At 38.3% G+C, this 23,148-nt stretch overlaps 1 protein-coding gene across 1 annotated transcript in view; it reads right to left on the bottom strand.

The window, feature by feature from the left end:
• KCTD16 (potassium channel tetramerization domain containing 16) overlaps positions 1-19,281 on the bottom strand; it is a gene marked incomplete at both ends in the record, with an annotated part of 274,828 nt that extends 255,547 nt beyond the window's left edge. Inside the window, one exon of the mRNA XM_080719533.1 lies at positions 18,450-19,281. Within this exon, the coding sequence (XP_080575659.1) occupies positions 18,450-19,281 (832 nt within the window). The remainder of the gene's footprint in view (positions 1-18,449) is intronic.
• Between the last annotated feature and the right edge of the window lie 3,867 nt (positions 19,282-23,148).

The raw sequence follows: 23,148 nt of genomic DNA, 5'->3' as shown, positions 1-23,148 counted from the left end.
AGGGAAGGAGGGATGGGGAGAGAATGGGGTGGGAAATGGGTAGGGGTTAAATCAGTGATGTGTACATGTATGTACACACAAGTTTTTTACACCAATATGATGTATGAATATAATGCACCAATAAAAAATTAAAAAAAAAAGAAAGTAGTGATTGAGAAGAATTAACTCTTTCATCAGGATGTGACTCGCCAATCATCCCCCCGTTACGTTAGGCACTTTGTTTTCACTTGACTTCCAGAACACCACACTTTCTGGTCGCCCTCCCCCACTTTGCTGGCCTTTCCTTCTGACCTCTGCAGGTTCCTCCTCAATTCCCAAATTCCAGCCACCTGAAAGTCCAGGCCTCAGTTCAAGGACCAACTCTCTTTCCCATTGCATCACTCCCTTGGCATTATCATCTAGTCTCTCAACGCTTTCTACATACTAATGACTCCCAAAGTTATATCTATAGCTCGACCCTTGCCCCTCTCAATCAGCCTTCTACTCAACACATAAGCATCTCTAACCTTCACATGTTCAGAATCTGAATTCCTCATTTGCCCTCCAAAACCTACTCTTTCCTCATTCTTCTGCTCTGGGTTAGTGGTAACTCCATTCTTCCAAGGTGCTTAAACTAAAAATCTTGGAATCTTCCTTTCTCTCATACAGCACCTCCATGCTGTATATCCAGAATCTGGCCTTTCTCACCAGTTCCACTCCTGTCAATTTTGTCTGAGCATTGCTTCTCACAACTGGATTATTTCAGTAGTTGTCTAATTAACAGAACTGCTTCTTCCCTTGACCCCACCCATCTGTTCTCAATTCAGCAACCTGAGTCTAATATATCTAGTTTGTGAATATAGAGATCAAATTTCTTCCTTCCCCTTTTGTTTTGTTTTGTTTTGTTTTGTTTTGTTTTGTTTTGTTTTGTTGGTGGCACTAGGGACTGAACATAGGGGCATGCTAGGTTGCTGAGAATCTCACTATGCTGTTGAGGCTAGCCTCAAACCTGTGAACCTGTGATCTTCCTGCCTTGGCCTCACAAGCACTGGGGTTACATGTGTTTCTTACCACAACCAGCTCAAATTTCCAGTATTATACAGTAGGCAGCTTTTTAAAATTGGACAGATGTTATCACTTATCTGCTCAAAACCTAACAATGGATATCTATGTCACCCACAGTCAAAACCAAAGTCCTTACAAGGTCTCAGCATGGCCTGGCCCTCTCTCTGACCTCATTTCCTTCTAGTCTATTTCTCTTTTATCTGCTCCAGTTATACTGCCACCCTTAAGCTGCTTCTCCAATAGACCCAGCACTTCATCACCTTAGGACCTTGGTACATGCTATTCCTGCTCCCTGTCAGATGTCCCGTAACTTTAAAAGTCATTTTCTGCAAGCCTTTATTTAAATATCACCACTTCAGTGAAGACTTCCCTGCTTTTTATCTGCAGTTACAACATACACTGCTAACCCCATCCTGCCTCATCTCCATATTCATGTGACAAATTCCCATCTCCATATTCATGTAAAATTTACATTTTACTTTTGTTGGTTATTATCCATCACACACACACACACCCTAGAATATAATTTCCTTGAAGGCAGAAAATGTTTGTTTTGCTCAATGATGAATTCTCAGTGCATAGAATACTGTTTGGCATATACTAGCTATTTAATAAAAATTTTTGAATAAATGCATAGTGCATACACAAAGCATGGAAAAGATAAGCAAGTCTCATAAATGTTAGCTGTAATATTCATACAGATCCTGATTTTTCTTTGAGGCTCAATATTACAGTGGACAATTAAAAAAGCAAGACCCATTTTATTTAGTGAATTCCTATATTTAACTCTTTTCTAGTGATTATTCAAAATGCATTAAATATACTAACTCATGGAAAAGAAAGATCTGCACAGTATAGACAATCTATTGTAACTGAGAATTAAAAGGCATTTGTAGTTTTTAGAGTCAGATTTTATTGGAGCCCTGAATTTTTTATTCACTAGCTGTGAACTTGAGTGAGGATCTTCCTATCAGTCTTCTCATCTATAAAATGGAAACAAGAATCTTTTTCCCCTAATTGTCCTAATGATAATCCTAGTGTTCTAAAGAGAGAACATTGTTTACACAAAGCACTTGTGTGACTTGCACTGAGCCAGTGGCATCTTTCATTTTAGAGAAAAGTAGATAATTAAATGTAAGGAGGGCTTAAGAAATGAATAAACAACCAAAGTCTATACTACCCTATCTGTTGGGTTCAAGATTCAGAAGGGAAAGGGCTAAGAGAATCAACTAGTCATAAACTCAAGACCAACTCCTCTTTTAGTTCTTGAGCATAGCTCTGCTATTGTAATGGCTAGACTTCCAAAGTAATGAATGTTTTCATTAACATAAAGTACTTGTGCCAGAACTGTGCTCCCAACTAATGCCTCAAATACAAAAGTGGGAAAGCTACTAGAAGAGAGTTTCATTTTCAGGGTATTTTATAATTTAAACAGCATTCCAGGTTATCATAGATAGGTTCATGCTTAAATGTGCTTTTTCTCCAGAAACCAATAGGGCCTTTCCGGGCACTTGGATTAGTCTTAAGATACCTCAGTCATCTCTGGCTTGCTACTGATTCCAGAAACTGTTAATATGCCTTAAATATAATATTTAAAATAAATTAATAAAGCAATTAAAATAAAATACATAAATTATAATTTATGCATCAAATAAACTAATTATAACATATATGATTGTAACATATATAATTTATTCATTTTTGCTTAAGCATTTGGTAGAGTGAAAGAAGACAAGGATAAATTCTCCTTTATTCTACTTAAAATGTTTTTGACATCTATTTCATACTATGAAATCTTGTGCCTTTTTTAGCTGTGGTACCTAGAAAATCAAATTCTTAAAAATAATGCTGTGTAGGACTTTCTGCAAGAAAAGATTGCAGCCCAGAACTTTTGTGTGGGTAACTGAGGACAGATTTTTCAGATTTCGGCCCAATCTGGTTTAAATTTTTAAAGCCGTATCAGGAAAATGGTGTTCCTAAGCCTTGAAATTTGAAGAGGAAGAGAAAGACAAATCAGCCGTTGAGCACCTTCTACCATCCACACACCCTGCTGCAGATTTACGTGGGCTTCTCATTTAGTCTTGTGAGGTGGTTCCCTTGAATAGCTGCTTTGACAGCTCAAAAAGACAGCACTGCCATCTGCTCTCTCCATGATATGGCTTGACAGTTAAGAATGCCAGAATTGGGGTCAGAGCAATTGGGGTTTAAATTCTGTTTATACCGATGATTAGATAAGATGGCAGTGACGCAAATATGTGGCATAGAGAACGTTATTTTAATCTCAGCCCCACCACCATGCTTGATCTCCCTCAGTAACCTACTCTTAATATGAACCAATAAACTTCTCTCAAACTTAAAGCCAGGCAGTCATCACTAGGTGCCTTCTTCAAAGACATTCTGAAGCAGCCACTTAGAGTATAATGCTAGATCTATCAGACCTCTCTGAATCTCAGTTTCTTATTGTAGAGGTTTTGTGGGGATTAAATGAGGAACATGTCACATAATACAACCTAGAGTTCAGTAAAGGGTACTTTGTGATTATAGTTAACATTTCAGAATTTAAATGTATACTACTGTGTACCCATTTTATTTCTATCTGAAGGCAGGAGGACTTTGTAGCAAGTTAAGATAGCTATTATTTTATTACATTGCATCTGGTTGTTTTAAACAAAGCTTTTTCTCCCTGTATAAAGAAGCAAATTACCAATGCAAATCATAGACTATAAAATACGAAAATATAGCTATGATAAAAAGAAAGTGTTCCTGCTGTCTTTATACAGAAGAGTATGGCTAGAATTGTTTACAATCAATTCTTCATGTCAGGATAGAAAGCACCATTTGAACCAAAGATTGTACCACATTACCTTAACCTCTTTGGAGTAAATATATAGTATGTTGATTTAACAGAATAATATATCCAGTTAGGCTTTATTCACAATATGGAAATAATCTCCTATTAGTAAGCAGGCAGGATATGAAATCAGTTATAAAAACCTTTTTCCACATTTTATTTTCAATAGAAAAAAATTCCCATTATTTGCTATTCTCCTCCCCCTTAAAAATACCCATAATGTGGATAATTAAGGTAACTTTCTTTGAAATATACCAAATATATAAGCAAAATTACTTTAATTTTGTTTTTTGGTTTTTGTGGGTATAGGGATAGAACACAGGGGCATCCGACCTCTAAGCTACACCCCTTGCCCTATTTTTTTATTCTTTATTTTGAAACAGGGTCTCACTGAGTTACGAAGGGCCTCACTAAGTAGCTGAGGCTGTCTGCAAACCATGATTCTCAGCCTCCAGAATTCTGGGATTACAGCATGTGCCACCACGCCCAGCCTAATTTTGTTTTTCTAATAACTACCTTCATATAAACTTGTTCTAAGAAGAAAACATAAAAACAAATATAAATAAACATATAGCTAAGAACCTAACCAAAAAATGCAAAAAGCAAATTTTTCAAAAAGAGGAAATCTCTTATTTGTCTAAAATATTCATGTCAGTGTTTTTCAGATAACCATATCATGATCCCTAGGATTCACATAATTGCCCCAAGGGCCACCAGGAAGAAAGGAAGACAAGGAGCCTGGGTATACCCATTCCCACTTCAATTAAAATAGTGCGACTTTAAAAGATGGTATATGTTGGCTTCTACATAGGAATTCATTTAAATTTGGGTGACTCAGAGAGGAAACTGAGTCATGAAATCATGATATCTCCTTGCACACCAGCCAGGATTCTCTGACTTTATAAATTCAGTTGATATTACCTAGCATAAAAGATATACTTTAGGCTTCTATCCAGCACAATATTTTGCAAGGCTTAGATAAGAGACCTGTTTTTATCTACTTGGCCACTATCTGCCTGTCACACATGTATGATCATTACACAAGTAGAGAAAAAAATGTGCCCAATACAGTTTGATTGTATGTTACCCAGCCTTATGCCATTATAGTGTTTGTGTTGCAGTTCTGTTAAAATCTATTTGCCTATTTTGCTTAAGCAACTTTCTAAAAAGAAGAGATTTAATCTTTCTTCCCTAAGTCTTAACTACCTGTCCTTAATACATTCTATAGAGGATCCATCAAGGCAGGATAAAATCTGCCTTTTAAAAATATCTTTACCAGTGCATTGCAATCATACCTCCTAGTGAGGCCCAGTGTGCCACCAGCACACGTGCCTGCGGCTCTTGGCTGCTTCCTTCCATATCTCCACCCACAGCCTCTCCTCTCTCCTGTGTATGTTTCTGCAACTGATAGCAAGACCTTCATACATTGCCATGTTATTATGTGAACCATTTCCTTGCTCAATCCTCTTAGAGCAGATATTTAATTAAGCAACATTATCACTTTACATATGCCATATCATGTGTAACTATCCTATGAGACAATTAAATCGGCCCACTATTCCTGTCATGAATCAAGATACCTGAGCATTGGGAAAGTTAAGTAAATCTCAAAGGAACGTTTGCCACCTTTGTCTATAACTTTTTCACGTTCATTATTTAAGTTGACTTTTTCTTCTTTCTCTCTAAAGTATTTAGATTTATATGCATGTGTATGAGCATGTATATATATATATATATATATATATATATATATATATATATACATAAATATGTGTATGTAAGTGTGTGCAAATATATATATAACTGTATAGGTAACATATACACAGAAATGTGTATGTGTACAAGTGTATGCAAGTATATACAATGTAATTATGTGTATGTATCTGTGTGTATATAAAAATGATCAGTTGTCTTCAATTGGAAGAGAAGTCTATTACTTTAATTTTACATAGTAGAGTAAGGAGAATGTAATGCACCAGGCATTGTAGTTGGTGCTGGGAATACAAAAGAGCAAGGCAGCCGGGCGTGGTGGCGCACGCTTGTAATCCCCGCGCTTGGGAGGCAGAGACAGGAGGATCGCGCAGGTTCGAAGCCAGCCGCGCATGCTGGCTTAGGAGGCCCTGTTTACAAACAAAAATGTAAAAACAGGTCTGGGAGTGTAGCCCGGAGATAGAAGGGCTTCCAGGAACCCCAGTACCACCAAAAAAAAAAAAAAAAAAAAGAGCAAGGCAAATGTAGTTCCTGTCTCCATGAAGCTTTTAGCCTTTATATACAGAATTACACAAGTAAATTCAATTATTAAACATGTGAATGGTGCTGGCATGGAAATAAGCATGGTGCTGAGGAAGCAGCTTGAAAGACATTGGCCACTTGAGTAAGCAGAGTATCAGAGGCCTTTCTAAGGAAAACATATTAGACCTGACTCAGGATGAGCAGGACACAGAAAGGTGAGTGGAAGGAGGAAGAATGTTCTGGAGAGAGGAAACACAAGAGCAGTATCTTGAAGTACAAAAGAGGCCAGTCAGTTTAAGAACCGTCAAAAGGCCAATATGGGGACAACTGCCAACGGACAAGCATCCTCAGAGTGGGCATCCTCAGAGTGGGCAGGAGAGGTGAGCATGTCAAGAGAGCTAGAGAAATTTGTGCTGTGGGAATAAGCTTTTCTTTCTTTGAGGTCATGAAGTGTGTAGTGATGGTCTCAAGTAAGACCAGGGGGCAGCTGCTTGGCTTCTGTTTTTGATAATGGACAAGGTTTTTCTAATGGGTCCTCATTCTCAGTTTCCCCTGGATCCAAAAACACTTATTTGCAAGATGAATGAAAAAGAGCCTGCAGATGAAACGTCCATCTAACTGTGAACACAGCTAGAAAGATAATTTGAGTTTAGCTGCGATCTCACAACACTAGCTTAAAAGAAGCCTCCTTGTTCCCCCTTTTACAGATGAGTGATCTGAGGTGTAAAGTTAAAGCACTTGCCCCAATATGCTGTGGCAGAAAGCGAGAAAACTCAGATTTTTATCCAGGTAGATTTGATGCTGTTGATATATTCACCCATATTTTTACTGATGCTTGCAGGGTATATCCGTGATTAAAAGTAAACATCAAGTAAAACAGGTGCAAAGCTCATTCATTTTACATTTCACATTTTCTTTTTTTAAAATCTGGTGTTACACATTTTTTCATTCATTCAACAAATGTTTATTGAGCACCCCCTGTGTGTTCAGCTCTGTGGTAGTCAACAGAAATGATTTGTGCAAAAGACTGACAAGCTAAGTCAGAAATCCTTAAAGTTAATAATAATGAAACATACCACTTTGAGAGTCTTTATAAAAGGAGCCTACCAAAATAATCACAGAGTATCTTTAAAATAGTTATATAGACTATCATTTGGACTCTGATTTTACACATACATTTCTACAAGACAACAGTTTTAACAAAAGAGAGAACTAACGAATTAAAAGGATGATATTGGTTCCTGAAATAAATAAGATCACTGGAAATATTCAACTAAGTGAGCAATGAAATATTGTTGAAGATCTTAAAGTTCTCCTAAGGTATCCTAGGATATAACTTTTTTTTTGGTGATACTGATGATGGAACCCAGGGGCATTCTACCTCCGAGCTACACCCTCATCCCTATACTTTATTCTTCATTTTAAAACAGGGTCTCACTAAGTTGCAGACGGCCTCACTAAGTAGCTGAGGCTGTCTGCAAACCACAATCCTGTCTCAGCCTCCCAGATACTGGGATTACAAGTGTGTGCTACCATGCCCGGCTTACGATATAACTTTTGCAAGAATAGCAGTCAGCTAGTATCTTAAAGTCAAGAAATGCATTAAATATTTCATTATTTTCTCCTCTCCAAGCATTATTAAATCTAAGTTCACTTCCTGACACTCCCAAATTCAGATTAGAAACTCCTTTCTCATATCAGTTTATACTTTCCCATCATGCCAGATTGAAACCATTTACTAATCTAATCTCTCTCTAAGACACAGGCTTCTTGAGACCACTGAGAATATGTGAATCCCTTCTTAAAATCTCAGGTGTGTTGTAGGTATTCAAAAAATATTTCTAGATACGTGTGAGCCGGCCCACAAGGTGTCTAGGGACCCAATGCACCAAACGGCAAAGGGCAGAACAAGGTCAAAGTGCCTGGAGTTCACTCTTGTGGCCAGAAGGCACCGAGAAGACCTCTCAACAAGGAACTAAATCTAGAATGAAGTCTGCCTATGGAAGAAGGTCACTCTGGTGAAAGAAGGTTAAGATGTGTTAGAAAACAAGATTACACTTCATTACATTTTTTGTATATGTGGAGAGTGCAGATGAAGGAAAGTTTGAAGTGCCTGCCGTTTCCAATCAATGAAGGCTGTGCAGATTGTTAATCACTTCCCTGGCAGATTGCAGAGAAGTACTAGAAAATCATTAGCGTGAAGAGTTCATGAATCACAATCTTTATTCTTTGCATACAGATTTGGCATTTTCTCACCATCTCAAGTGGACAGTCCTATAAAAAGGTCTCCTAATATAAGACAGATCATAAGTATGAATCAGTAGGGTCTTTTAAAGCAAATACAGTGAATATTTTATAATTTTTTGAGGATCAAAAGCAGGCTCAAACACGTTGGCAGTACCACACATTATATCACCAATCATTCCTTCTCGGTCCCACAATAATATCTATACAGATCAGCCAAACAAAAACTCATATTCTAAAACGTGCTTTGACTGGACAAATAGGAATTAATGTCTTCCTATTGTATAGTTGCAACTTGATGAAATTGAACTCCACACAGGTATTCCTCTGCTTAAAGAGAAAAGTATATTTTACCTAGTTGACTAGAATGCCATTTAATGAAAACTGAATTCTATCTTCCATTTGCATTTGAGTATAAATTTGCAGGTTCATACCCATGGGAAAATGTCTTCAACCAATGTGACTGAATGCTTAAGCTATAAGAAAATTAGAAATGATGCCTGGCCACTAGATACTTCACACTGTGGGCTGGCACTGCTGTTCGGGATATTTTGAGAACGCTGCAACACTTCTCTATGTCCAGCATATTCCCCTGGTTTTAATTCCATACCTCAACCACACGCTAACATCCACATGCCTCATTTCCCTTACCCTAATCACTAGAGTTCTTCTGCTATTTTGACTCCTTTAAAAAAGAAATAGCATTACCAGAGCGATGTTCTCCTTCTACTTCATTGCCTAACAGTGTTGATTTGTACAGTTCACAATGTTGTCAAAAACACAATATACAATAGCCTGAAAGTCTCTTACGTTTGCCACCAAATTACAGAAATGGGTTGCCTTTTATTTTCATCAATGTAACTAGCTCATAATCGCATTATATCAGATTTACTCAGAATAAAAGGTTGCTCCCAATGCAGCTGAGGAAATTATAGTAACTTTTTGCTTCACAATGGGCTGATGAATATAAATAGAAAAGTATAAATTTCTTCACATGGGGCAGCTTTGAATGGGTCGCATGGTAACAGTCCCCTATTAATAATCTTATTACCTTTTAATGCCACAATGGACAGCTACACACAGTGTGAAGTAAAATGTCTTGTTTCCATTTCAGGAGCAATTTAAATGATCCTATTGTCAGTCCTCAATAATCATTTTCTATCTGAAGAATACTCTCTAGTCTGAGATTCATAAAAGGTTATTCTAATTCTGCAGTGACTGAAATATAACTTAAATTGTATTCTTAATTTTCAATTCCACCATGTATTATCCAGGTTCTAGAAGCAACAGGTAAGTCATGGTGTGCAGGGAAAACCATTGTTAACAAATTCCATTTTGGAATAGCCAGGGGAAAGCAAAGTATTACTAGACCTTGAAGCCTTTCCCCCCCTTTCTTCTTTTTATTGTTAGTATATATTTTTAAATTGATACAATAATTTTACATATTTATCGGGTACAATGCAGCATTTAGTTTAAAGCTTTTGGAGGAATTACTTTTGTGTTTTCCCCATTCAGTGAAAAGGAATAGCCAGAATTTTATCAAATAAACTTTGATATTGTTTGTTGTAACATTCTTAGATTAACAGACTAGACAAAGTAGCTAAGAGGGCTATAGAGGAGTCACATAAGTTGCTTCAAGTGACTGATTCATACCAATATTCTTCAGGTCTGTGTACTTGTTGATATTTCCACAGCACTGGGTGCTAGGCACTGTTATAAATACTTTATGATATCTCAACCCATTTGAATCTCATAGCAGCCTTATGATCAAGTACTATTGCTCTCATCTGCATTTGACAGGTAAGAAAACCAAGGCACGGGAAGATAATTTGCTAATGATCACACAGCTAACAGACACCAAAGCAATATTTGAGATTATTTTATTGGGAAAATAGCATATTTTCACCTGGATGCCAAATTCAGCCTCTTAATAACCACATTATGCTGTCTCTGACGTTCAGAGATTGATTATTAACATTTATGGGAAGAGAAGAAGGGAGGAAATGGAACACTTTAGCAGGAAGAAAATGATAAAGGCAAGTCTCACAGCACGCTTCGTATTCTAGTGGAGTTCTTTTCCTATCGGGAATACTTTATCAATTTTGCAGCAATTTCCTGAATCTTGAGCTCCTCCTGGGTTTTTCCTTCAACACTGGCCCCACCCATTTTCAATGTGATCTTGCTTGGATGAACTAACAGGAGACCACAGGAGACTGTGCTGCTACTAAGTGTTTTTCTCAGTTCCCTAGAGCTGAAATCCTTGTGCAGGTGCTAAGAGGATTCTAAAAGGATTTTCTTTTAGTGAGAATTCCAATTTATATGTAAAATGCTTAACACTCTGTGAACATTAGGAAATACCATTATTATTATTATTTTAAAGCATTAATTACACTATCATCGATCTCTAGTTCTTCTATTAAGAGAAAATGTAATGATATATTCAAGATGGTAGCACTTATAACCACTACAGAATATTACAGTAGGTACCTTTTAAATTTGAATATTTTGAATATCTATAGAGTGCTCACATTTGTACTAGGAATTATACCAGATATTATGATGAATATGAGAGACACTGTTTCTGTCTCAAAGTTTACATTTGGAAAGATAGATCAATAAGCAAATAAATCGCATTATTATTTGTAATATGGTAGAGGGAAATAGGGTCCTATGAAGCAAAGATGAGAGATGTCTTATCCAGATATGGTTGGCAAAGAAAGCTTCCCCAGAAAAAAGGTAACATCTAGTTGGGACCTGAAGTATTCAGTCAATCTAAACAGAGAGGGCACAACATCATGCATAAAAATGAAGAAGAGCCGGGTGTGGTGGCGCATGCTTGTAATCCCAGCATTTGGGAGGCTGAGACAGGAAGATCGTTGTTTGCGGACAGCCTCAGCTACTTAGTGAGGCCCTTTGCAACTCAGTGAGACCCTGTTTCAAAATAAAAAATTAAAAAATTAGGACTGGGGGTGTAGCTCAGAAGTAGAATGCCCCTGGGTTCCAGCCCCAGTACCAGAAAAAAAAAAAAAAATGAAGAAGTAGATAACTACCTAGGAACTGAAAGAGACATATTATGACTGATGTTAAATTGCAAGGGGCAGGATGGCAACAGTGGAGGCCTGGAAGTTAAGCAGAGGTCATTTCATAAAGAGCAGCAGTTCATGTTGAGGAGTTTATATTTAGGTAGAAAAGCAGTTTGAGGCAATAAAGACCTTTAAGCAGAAGACCGAGATGGTCAGACTCACATTTTGGAACTCTCAGCATGTTTGCAGCAGAGAGAATAGATCCAAAGGGTGTCGACAAGGCTAGAGAGGTTAAGAAAGACAATTTGACTTTGCAAGCATCTAGAAAAGTAACACTGGTGTTCTGGAGCAGTGTAGCATCAATGGGGATGGAAATAGGGGAGTGATCTTGAGAGAGATGAAGGAAAGGAACCCATAAAATTTGTCATAGATTAGAGAAAGTGGCTGAGAAGAAAGAGTCAGTGAAACAACCTAGACTTCATTCTTCTTTAGGCAACTTGTAAGTGATAATGTCCTTTGCTGAGATAAGAAACACAGGGAGAGAAGGGGTTTGGGAAACACAGATGGTGAATTCAGTGGAGCTTCAGCACAGTTAAAAGTATCCAAGGATACTGGAATGTAAAATTAGAATAGGCAGAAGGTGAACTTTCCATCCAAAATGATTCCTGCTCACAGTCAACAGGACAGAGTAGAAATCTTGGTAGACTCGCTACCTCCCTAACGGCAGTCCAGCCCAACAAGGAGAGCAACCATGGGATACTAGACAGTTCTTGAATGACTGGAAGGAAAAGTAGGGGTCTCTTGTGTTGCTTGCTTTGTTTTAAGAATCAACTTGAACAACAGAAAGAAGAGAACCCAATTGCTATGCACTCATATGATGAACATGTAAAAGATAACAATGAGAATATGTCCTTACCTTGCCTCAGAACATACATTTCAACCCACTGACACAATTCAAAATGAATATGCTTTCACCAATTAACATTTCTTGCTGAAAATACTGAGACTGAATCTGATCAAGTCTCTAGAATCAAGATCTATCAAATTTAAAGGAAGAAACCATCTTAATGCCATTACAGAAAGTACAGAGATAAATCAACAAAACCCAGAATGTAGTTAAAATGGCAAACAACTTGGTTTCTTGAAACAAGTTGCTTTAAAAGAATCAAGAGAAATGGAGATAGAGAGAAAGGAAAAGATGTATTCTACCCTGTTGTTGCATATAAATCATATTTAATATTTTTAATTTATGAAAAAGAATACATAAACATAGCAACCAAATAAAATGCATGAACTTAATTTGGGTCTTGATTCAAACAAACCAACTTTAAGAAAACATAGTGATAAAATCAGAAAATTTTGAACACTGAGCAGATATTTGATAACAGAATAAAGAATTAATTTTTTGATAATGGTTCCATGCTATTTTTAAAATCCATTACATTTTAGAAATATTAACTATAGTTTTTAGACAAATTAAATAATCAAAATCTGAAAAATGTTTAAAAATAACCCAGTGTTGACATGAGAAATGTTAAGTGGGAGTATAGATGAAACAATATTATCTTTAAATCATTGTGAATATTATAGACACGTGTTAGTTATATGAAAATTTGTTATACTACTGTATCTACATTTTCTTGCACTTAAATTTTTTCTGTAATAAACATTTTTAATGATGTCAGTCTCAACATTCTGTATGGGGAAGAGGAAAAATGGGGAGGGAGCCAGGGGAAAGCCCAGCAAGTGCTGTGTGCAAGTTTGTCACTACATAACGAGAACGGCATTATGATGGGAGACTATAATGCACCAATATAAGCATTAAGAAAATTTAAAGTATTAAGAAACACCAGATTAAAGGACAGCTATGACAAAGACCAAAGAAAGAGAGAAATGATAGTAATGTTGCAGAAACTGAGCATTTGTCCATCAATTGGGGCAGAACATTTTTCTGTGCATTGGACCAGCACTCTTCTGCAGTCATTCCTCCCCGTGTTTGATGCCTGGAGGGGTTTGGAGGGGCTTTGTGATTTGGATCCTTATGGTACACTCACAGTTAATTCCATTTCTAATTTCTAAGATAAGATCTAAGCCTCGTCAGGCTGTCAGGAACGCTGGGTTCTCTCTTTGCAGTCGCACATGCTTTTTAACATATCAGGACACTTGGCAGAAGTCTGGAGACCTCCCCTCCCCCTTCTGCTCACACACTGGCACTTTTGCTGCCAAATGATTTCGGTGATGCCACAGACCCAGGAAGAAACTATTCTAATCACCTCCCACAAGGAATTGAGTTCAGGTAATAGAACTTATTTTGTATGGAAGTGAAAATAGTATGATAAAATATTTTAGTAACATGCTTAGATCACTATTACATTGAACCTAATTCTCAATGTAAAACATCCTAAAGAAACTTAGAACATGCCTCATTACTTCTGCACCGTTATCATCCAATGTCTGTCTGAGATTTGGGTCTAGATTAGCTTCATGATGAAGCCTTATCTCTAAACTGTGCTTTTTTATTTATTTTTATATTTTTATTTTTTGGTGGTACTGGGGATGGAACTCAGGGGGCTTCTACCTTCCAGCTACACTCCCAGACCTATTTTATATTTTTATTTGGAAACAGAATCTCTTAAGCCAGCAGCGAGGCTGACTTCGAACCAGCGAGATCCTCCTGACGACACCTCCCAAACTCGGGGATTACAAGTGTGCGCCACCACGCCCGGCTTAAACTGTGCTTTTTTTAAAAAAATTATAAATTAAGAAGCCTCAAGTCTTGCTGGGCATGGTGGCACACACCTGTAATCACAATATTCAGGAGGTTGAAACAGGAGGATCACAGGTTTAGCACCAGTCTCAGCAACTTAGATCCTATTTCAAAATAACAACAATAATAATAATAATAATAATAATAATAATAATAATAATTAAATAATAGGGTTTGAGTTGTAGCTCAGAGGTAGAATGTTCCTGGGCTCAACTTCCAGTATTAAAGAGAAATAAAAAAAGAAGGAAGAGGAGGAGAGGGAGGAGCCTCAAGTCTTAAGAACACTTCTTTCAGGGTAAAAAGTTGCCTTATCTACAACAATTAAAAATGCTCTTATGCACAGATACCTCTAAAAGAAGTGACATCATGTCTTGAAAGTATTGTAAGTGGAAGGACAGAGCAGTAGCTTTGTTGACAGGTTCTGATCATAGCATGAAAAAAAAGAACTAGCGGCAGAAGTGACTGAAGAGGAAAAGGGGGCACCTGAGCCAAGAGGAAAGATGAATGCCATGGAAAGAAGAGGGGGTGGGGTGTTGCTGGTGGAGAGCCGGCCTCACCGGCCTCGTGGGTTTGGCTAGGCTCTCCCTGTTTCATTTTGAATATGCCAGAATTGCATCTCTATGGGTAATAAAAACTGAGTTATTATTGGTATCTTTCAAGTAATTAGGAGAAAAAAAACTAGAATCGTTTCAGGATAGATATACTTTTACCTGTTTTTCTATGAAAGGACACAACATTGAGGGTTATATGGTCAATATTGGGTTAATTATTCACAGTGGCCACAACTATATATTTTTTCCCAATACAAGGTCACACAGCTAAATTCTAAGTTGGAAATTATTTCCTGATCTACTCTTTTGCCAACTTCCTGTCTTAATTGATAGGCCTGAAGATATGTACTGTGTATGTAAAGTGATTTAGAGACTTTTCTTAAGCAACACTTTAAGGAAATGAAGAAAGTTTGAAATGTGCCTACAAGCAGCCATTTGTGGGAAAGATGATAAATAGGTGTCTGTTTCTGTAATTTGCAGAACTCAAAGTGCATATTTTGGAAGGTAGGTGTTTATCCCATGAGTTAAACTTCTCATTGTGGTCATGATGTTGTGGTTTTATTAGCAGTGAATGCCGTAGAATCCAAGAGCTGTCAAGGATTCATCTGAAATAGCTCACTCTTGAGTAGGCTTCAGGAAATGTGCATAATTCTCTTCAACCAAGAACAATTTTCCCACTCTCTTAGGCAGTAGAAGATGGCTCTGGAAATAAGAGGTTCATTAGTTTTCATGCACCTGTGATTTTGTTCCCAAGTGATGTGATGGTTATTGATTATCTGGTTCAAAATCAGAGCTTCTCTTTCCAAATTACTTAACTCCCATTTTATTTAGAAGTGAATCAAGAAGCACTGTTTGTTTATGGTAAAAACTTCTATGTAATAGTTGAAGAAGCAGGAGATATTATTTAGCCAGTTGGGTGGGAAAAGAGAAGTGTCTTCTTATCTATTTAAATGAAAACAAAGGACATATCTAAAGTATTTTGTGGCAATTCTAGGACAGATGTTTCTTTTCTATGTTCTTATAATGTTCATATTAACAGTCTTGTTTGCAGAGAGGTGAATAAGATTCTACAGTACATCACATATTACTTTTTGGTATGTGAGTAATGTAGACAACACATTTTTTACCTCCCTCTTAAACACATACAAGCACCAGTTGATTTAATTGTTCATAGTTCTAATTAGCAAAATATTCACTCTAAATTACTGGTGCTGACAAACAGTGCTAGGTCCACATGAAAATCTAAATGAGGCAAGAATCTAACCTGTTAGTAAGTGATGGATTTTTGTCTTCCAAATTCCCCATGAAAAAAAGAAATTAGGTAAAGAAGAGCTTTCTCGCCCATGACTGTCAACCACCATAGACAATGCACTAATATCTTACTGTCCATTTGTTTGTTTGTTTGAACTCTGTGGATGCCAGCAGAGTGATTTTGCATTGTTCTTAGGCTATTACAAGACTATGATTGGTTGGAATTAATTATCTGGATCACAGTGTGTGTGTGTGTGTGTGTGTGTGTGTGTGTGTGTCTCCCCCACCCCACTAAACTCAGGAGGCAGCTGAGTTCCTCTGTGAAAAGCATCTTTGCATGCAGTCAACTCCCTGCTTTAGAGCACCTCCCATGGTTTCAGCCCATTAACCCGAGCACAACAGCTTGATGAATTAATGCTTATATAGGCACAGTTGGCAGCTTCTAATTAAATAATTATGGCTAAGCAGCTGCATGGAAGCTGTTATGCACCCTAGAAAGCCAGCTGTCAGTTTTATTGGTCCTAAGACAGAGGAAGAGTTAACACTTCACTCTGGATATTGGGTACAAAGGAAAAGTATATGATTTGCAAGATATATACTATTAGTAGGATGCTCCTATGCATTTGTGTTAGCCTGTCCATGGAGCTGGACAGCAAACGGATCCTCAGTAAACCTCTCAGCAATCCAACATAGCAGGAAGCAATTACATGATCCAGAGAACAGAGCCTTTTCAGAATAATTTAAAGAGGACATCGTGTTAGATCGATGAGACTTTTATGAACACAGAAGTGTCTCTGAACTAGTAGGCAAATACATGTATGACTGAAAGTCTCATTTATGTAGGCAAGTGATTTAAAAAGGAGTGTGGTCCTTTTGGATGGTATGATTTCATTTGTCTGGTAGAAGTATCTTAAAATGCTATGGTTTTGAACATTAGAAATTGGAAACCATGGTAAATATCACAAACCTACATTTGAACTCTCTCTAAGATGCTTTTTCTCAGAAAGTTTAGAGAAGATATTTGCTCTACAGAATCACAGATAATGTCAGTTCTTTTATAGAAGGCTAAAAAGCCAGGGTCTTATCTCTACACTACTGGGAAATTTGCCAGGAGGAAAAGCAGTATCTGGTGACTAAGCTCTGACATACAGGAAGATATAGATTATAGATAAGGTCCATAGATAGGGTTATTGGACCAGATAATAATTGTTATTACCGATCAGTATGCTCCTGAACTGATTTAATTTTTCTCCACAGGCAGTCCTATCTCTGTGATACATGTGTCTTCCCTTCTAAAATCCAAATGTGTGATAACCCAGTACAGAACAACTCTGCTTCCCAGTTGGCCTCTCTACCAGGATTTCCAGCACCACCTCCCAATGAAATATAAATAAGGTTAAAAAAAAGGTACAAGAAATTCAGTCTTATTCTATGTTTAAAGAAATTTAGACATTTTAATCCTGAGCTCTGAAATTGTATGTTAATCCTTTCACCTTCCCCAACTCCTAGGCCTGTTGAAAATCAGAGTTAAATCAAGTACTAAACAGTACAGGCTGATTTACTGTTCATCCCTTCAAAGATCAATAGCTTCCAGTTTATAGTTTAGAATAATGCTGCTATGTAAAATAAGCCGATCTGCTTCTTAAATCTGCATTCAAGCAAATGAAGTGACCTCTGAGAACCCCTATTTAAAAGGCATCAGTATAATTCGTTCTTTTTCTCCCACTCTGGTTTCCTTTTATGTCAGTCATTCTATCACCTCTGCTATCTGAAGGCGTTTGCTTGTGATTGGCAATTCTCAAGGATGTAGTTCCTCTCAGATGGATCTTAAACGAATTTCAGCTTAATTAAGTCTGCAGTGCAACTCAAGTTTCAGTATAAAATGCCAAAGAATCAAATAGCAGATTTGTAAAGCCCATAAAAGCACATTTCAGACCTGGGGGGAGGAAGGGGGACTTTTGGCAGTCTATGCTGCCATCTAGCCAAGACAACATTGTTCAGTGTAACATCCATTTGTGTTCTGAAAGCCCCTGATGAAAGCAAGTCTTTAGCAACCAGCTTAATAGGCCCCAAAGTTCAGCAGAAAAAAAATCAAATTAGACAGCAATACTTTATCCATTCTGACTCTACAAAACTCGCATAGATCAACAACCAAGTTGGTAATCTTCTAACCTTCATAATTCAATATCTGGCAAAAAAAGGCACACATGCTTGTTTTCATTCCACATGTTACCTATACCAATATCATTTGCATGTTGTGATTTTTAAAACCTTTGAGTATCCTGCAACCTTACTGGAAAAACAGATAAAGGTTGCCTCAGGCAAGCCATGAGAGCCGAATTATAACTTCTAATACTCTGACTGCAAATCAAGAGTTACAGCAATCCCAAATCATATTCCTTAAATTCTGGCAGAACATGCAGACCATGTGTACCTGTGAAGGGAAATGACACACAAGAAAAATATGTAGAACCCTTTGCACTTACGGTAGAAGACATATTCGGTGTAGCTGGACCAAATCTTGTCATCTGTATATTGGTTGACAAAAGATGCTGTCACCGATGAATTACAGGCCACCATGTGGAATCCACATTCTGACAACATATCAAAAGCCCTTTCCAGATGCTTGAATTTGAGATAAAATCTGGAGGTGTATCTTTCTGGAGCTCGGTCAGGGTCTCTGCTTTCATTCAAAGTTTCTCCAAAGACTTCCTTTGCCAAGGAAATTCTTCCACAAACCAAAATCCGGGGAACTCTGCGAAACTTGGCATCTGCTTGCCCCTCTCTGCCCAAGGTGCAGGATCCCCTGTAGCCCACAGTAATGAAACCCCACTTGCGGTCAGCAGGGAGCAAGGAGGAAGGGGGGCAGATTCTGGTGTCACTTCCTTGGGAGGCATCTTCAAAGTCACTGTGGCAGAATTCGTCCGGGCTTTGCTTGATTTCATCGGGCGTCAGGAGTTTGACCAAGTCTGGGAGCTGGAAGTACTCAGCTTCCCTTTTCAGTCTTCCCCTTTCTGGAAAGTGATCAGGCAGGACCACCTGCCTGTCCCTGAGATAGTCCAGAATGTAACGGAACAAGAATCCATCTCTGTCAATGAAAAACCTTCCCTTGGAGTCCTTGGCTAGGTCGTTAGCCATGTCTCTCTTTGTGGAAAACATTTTCCACAGGAGGGAGTGAGGGATGCTTATTAATGTAGAATGGCGAGTAAAATAAACTTGACCCCCCACGTTCAGCTCTATGACTTCAGGGAAGGAGTTGGGAATTGCAGCCCCTTGCTCTCGAGGGTAGTAACGACTACAGTTTCCACTCAGAGCCATTGTCCCTCACTTCTGCTGCTATTTTGATTGAAAGGTACAGTCAATGGAACCACAGACTTATCCTTTGCATTCAATTGTAAGGAAGGGGAAAAGGCTGCTCACTAGTTAAAAATGACCTCCTTTTGCCCTAGACTTGTTTCCCAATAAAGCAGGATTTAGAGGAGTCCACAGGTGAACTGATGCTGAAAAAGTAGTTTGAACCCTGTTGGTGGTCAGCTATTACTTCATGGAATATAATCAACTCGTCTACATCAGCTCTTCGGTAAAGCTCAGCAGAGGAGGCAGGCCAAGTCCCCAGTTACTCAGAGGTCCGTCTAAAAGAAAAGAGACAAAATTATTTTCTCAAAGCCAGAATGAGTCAGAAAAGGAGAGACCTCAGGAGAGAAAATAAGAAGGAGGGAGAAAGACACTGTTTTACATAAGCAGCCCCAGAACTACTGATTTCGGCCATTCCTCAACTAAATTGTAGCTGCTCTCCCGGTCTATTTTGTGCCTGTTTATCTATAAGCCTCTGTCTCCATCAATTAGCATTAAAAACAGTCCTATTTGTAACCCAGCATTAAAATGAAACATGCAAATTTCAACTTCTTAAAGGGGACCTTTTTCAGCAGGACAGGAAAAGCAGTAAGTAAGTCTTGGAGCTTACCTGAGTGAGTGCTGAGGGCCAGCTCTTTTGAAGAGATAAGCATTTGCCAAGCAATCAGAATCCACAGCCACATTGAGTCTGGATCTCAAATCCCAAACAGGTAAAGGACAGAGGTACCAGTGAAAAGTGCCAGAGAGATGTGCTCTTGGAAAATAATAATTATATATGTATGTATATATTTATATGCGTGTGTTTGTATACACGTATGCATTTGTATGTATTCACTCCCAGTCCCAAGTTAAAAACAAGTCACAAAAAAGTTAAATCGTGATGGGAGGAGGTTGGGTGGAAGAAGTAAAGCCGTGAAAAATACCCAACCAAAGCTTCTCAAAAATTAGGGGGAAAAAAAAAAAACCACACACACACACACACACACACAAAACCCAAACCTTTAGAAAGGATCCTTAAAACCGAGGAGGGTTGCAAGAGGTACGGAGACTTAGGAGCTTTTCGGAAACCCCCGCGGTGGAAAGACGGACGGACGGACTCGCGGGGCTGGGGTCCCAGGCAGCCGCCCCACCTGCCCGCTCGGTTGCCGGCGAGCGGGCTCCCATCGCGGCCGCGGGCGGCGGGCTCGGGCTGCGCGGCGGAGCTGGGTGGTTCCACGGTCCCCAGTGCAGTTCGGAGGCTGTTGTTTCAGCAGTGCAGGCAAGAAACCATCCAGGGAAATGACTATTACATCATCTTAAAGGAATAGGGCTTGGAGAGAGGGAGGCAGCACAAGTCACGTCCTCTTGGTGACAGGTTGCCGGGACGGAGGCGCTGCTCGGTGCAGTGACTTCCAGCTCTGAGCTGGGGCGGGACGCCGCCTGCACTGCTTCCCTCCTGTCTGTCCAGGAGTCTGGAGTTCCCAAGGACCTCTTTGCTGTCCTTACCACCACCACCACCCCTACACACACACACACACACACACACACACACACACACACCCACAGCAAAAGCCCTCTGCCCCAGTAGTGAGATTAACACCAGTAATTTTCATCTGAAACAAAATCTTCAAACAAATCCTTTTCCCCTGCACTGAATTTCTGCCGAAGGGCACATTTCCCCTCTGAAGCTTTTTTTTTTTTTTTTCTTTTAATAAATTCCACCGAATGACCCAGTGTCCAAGCTACAAAGTGTTTTTCCCCCCAGTCCTTTAATTAAAATCATATCCACTCTGAAATGCACTCCTTTATCTTTGTTCTTTATCCCTCTGCCACCAACACTTCCAACAAATAAGCAAATGAACAGACAGAGGAATTAATGATGCTTTTTCAAATTGAACAATGAAGCACTAACACCCATTGTAAGCCCAGATTTTGTGTTAGTAAGTCATAGCGTGGCTTACCTGTAAGAAAGTGCTACCTGCAACCTTTTCTGGGGCTGTTTCCTTACTGAGCATCTCCTGGAAGTGCCCAGGCCCCTCCCAGCTTATCCCAAGAGAACTCTGGTGGAAGACACGCCTGCTAAGAGACATTTTACTCCTCTCCCAGAGGGTTCCCTTAAGTGCATCATTAGAGCTTCAGGAAGGCATCTCCAGGGCAACCTAATCCACTAACAAAGTGCTTCCAGTTGAGCCTGCCAGTCAATAATGGGCCAGCCAAAGGCTTCCAGTAAGTCGGCCATTTCCCCTTTAAAAAACCAGTGTCTTAGGGTTCATGCTCCTGATAACTATATACTACTTCATCAATGAATAATATATGTGAGGCAACTTCATCCCAAACCATTGCTATTTTAAAAAAGAACACTAAAAACGGAAAGGAACATAAGAATAAGAAACATTTGGTAGTACATATGTTTATTGCCAACTCTTGCCCCAAGAATTAGCTTGAAAATTCACTCAACAGTAGGATAAATTAATTTCTGTTCTAACAATCTTTTCTTTGAATAAGCATTGAGTTAGTGAACATATACAGAGTATTAGATAATACTCTAACACCTTGTACATTTGACCTTGATTTTATTATTTAATATTTAACTTTGTTTCTTTAACTATTGCATTAACCTGCTCAGGCTTCAATGGCCAGGAGTTTACTGGGAGACTAATCAAGGAAATGTATGTTATGTGATGCACTTATATCGCCATCTAGTGCCCGTAACTATCAGTGCAGATCTGTGTCTGGCAACTGAGCTCCTCCCCCCCAAAAAAATTCCTTTTAAGTTTTTATAGTGATTTGAGTTTACTCGGCATGCACTACTCACTATGACAGCAAAAGAAGCATTTCATTGACACCAGGCTAAGAAAAACTAAATCTGAATTATGCCTATTAAGTGCTTGTTTGGGCTATAAAATAAGAAAATGTTTTATTTTCTTTTATTCTAACAGAGAGGCCAGTACACTATAATAGTTTGGAACTCAGATATTATACTGTTACGGGGATAGTTTGTCCAGAGGTGGAAAAAGGGAGTCAGAAAAAAATCAGTCCTTCGAGGCTAAAAGAAACTTGAGAAAAGGAAATCAACCATTCCATTTCTTAGATACAAAAACTGCTATAATTTTAGTACTTGAGAAGTCAAACCAGGAGAATCAAAGGTTTGAGGCCAGCTTCAACAATTTAGCAAGAACATACTTCAAAAAAGATTAAATAAAAAAGATTGGGTGCGTTGCTAAGAAGTAGAATGTCCCTGGGTTCAATAATTAGAACCAAACACACACACACACACACACACACACACACACACACACACACGAACCTGAGAGCCAGAGAAGGATTGCGCTTCAACAAGGTCACTGCTTATTAAAAATGACCAGTATCCAGTTGTCCGTCTTTTATATATTGAAGGCCAGAGATGAGAGGAGGTAAATAAAGAAAATTTAAAAAAAAAAAATTCAAGACCCCTATACATTCTTTTTAGAAAAAAGCAAATAATTTTAGAGGGTTTCTAGTCGTATTTTAAATTTCAAAGTTAAGAAATTTTTATAATTTTAATGAATATTATGAATTTTTTAAAATCAAGAGTTCGCTTCATTGTTCTGGGCTTTAGAGATTAGGTTTTTTTGAGACAATTAATTCTTAATTTTTTGTTTGTTTGTTCTGTTTGGGAAAATAAACTGTTACAACCTTAGAAATTAACACAAAACAAAAATTTGCATTTGATGTTATGACAGAAGCTCAGAGAAAGCTATGTTAAAAGAGGAATGGGTTTGATGGTCTGGTTATTTGCAATTCCAGAAACCTCAAATTTTTACTTATAAAATTGTTTTTGAAATAAGATTACCCATACAATCACAGAGATAC

Source organism: Muscardinus avellanarius (genome assembly GCF_963383645.1).
Source record: "Muscardinus avellanarius genome assembly, chromosome: 1".
NCBI lineage: Eukaryota > Metazoa > Chordata > Mammalia > Rodentia > Gliridae > Muscardinus > Muscardinus avellanarius.
The sequence above is the reverse complement of the archived record's forward strand: the minus strand, read 5'-3'. Positions and strand labels throughout refer to the sequence as shown.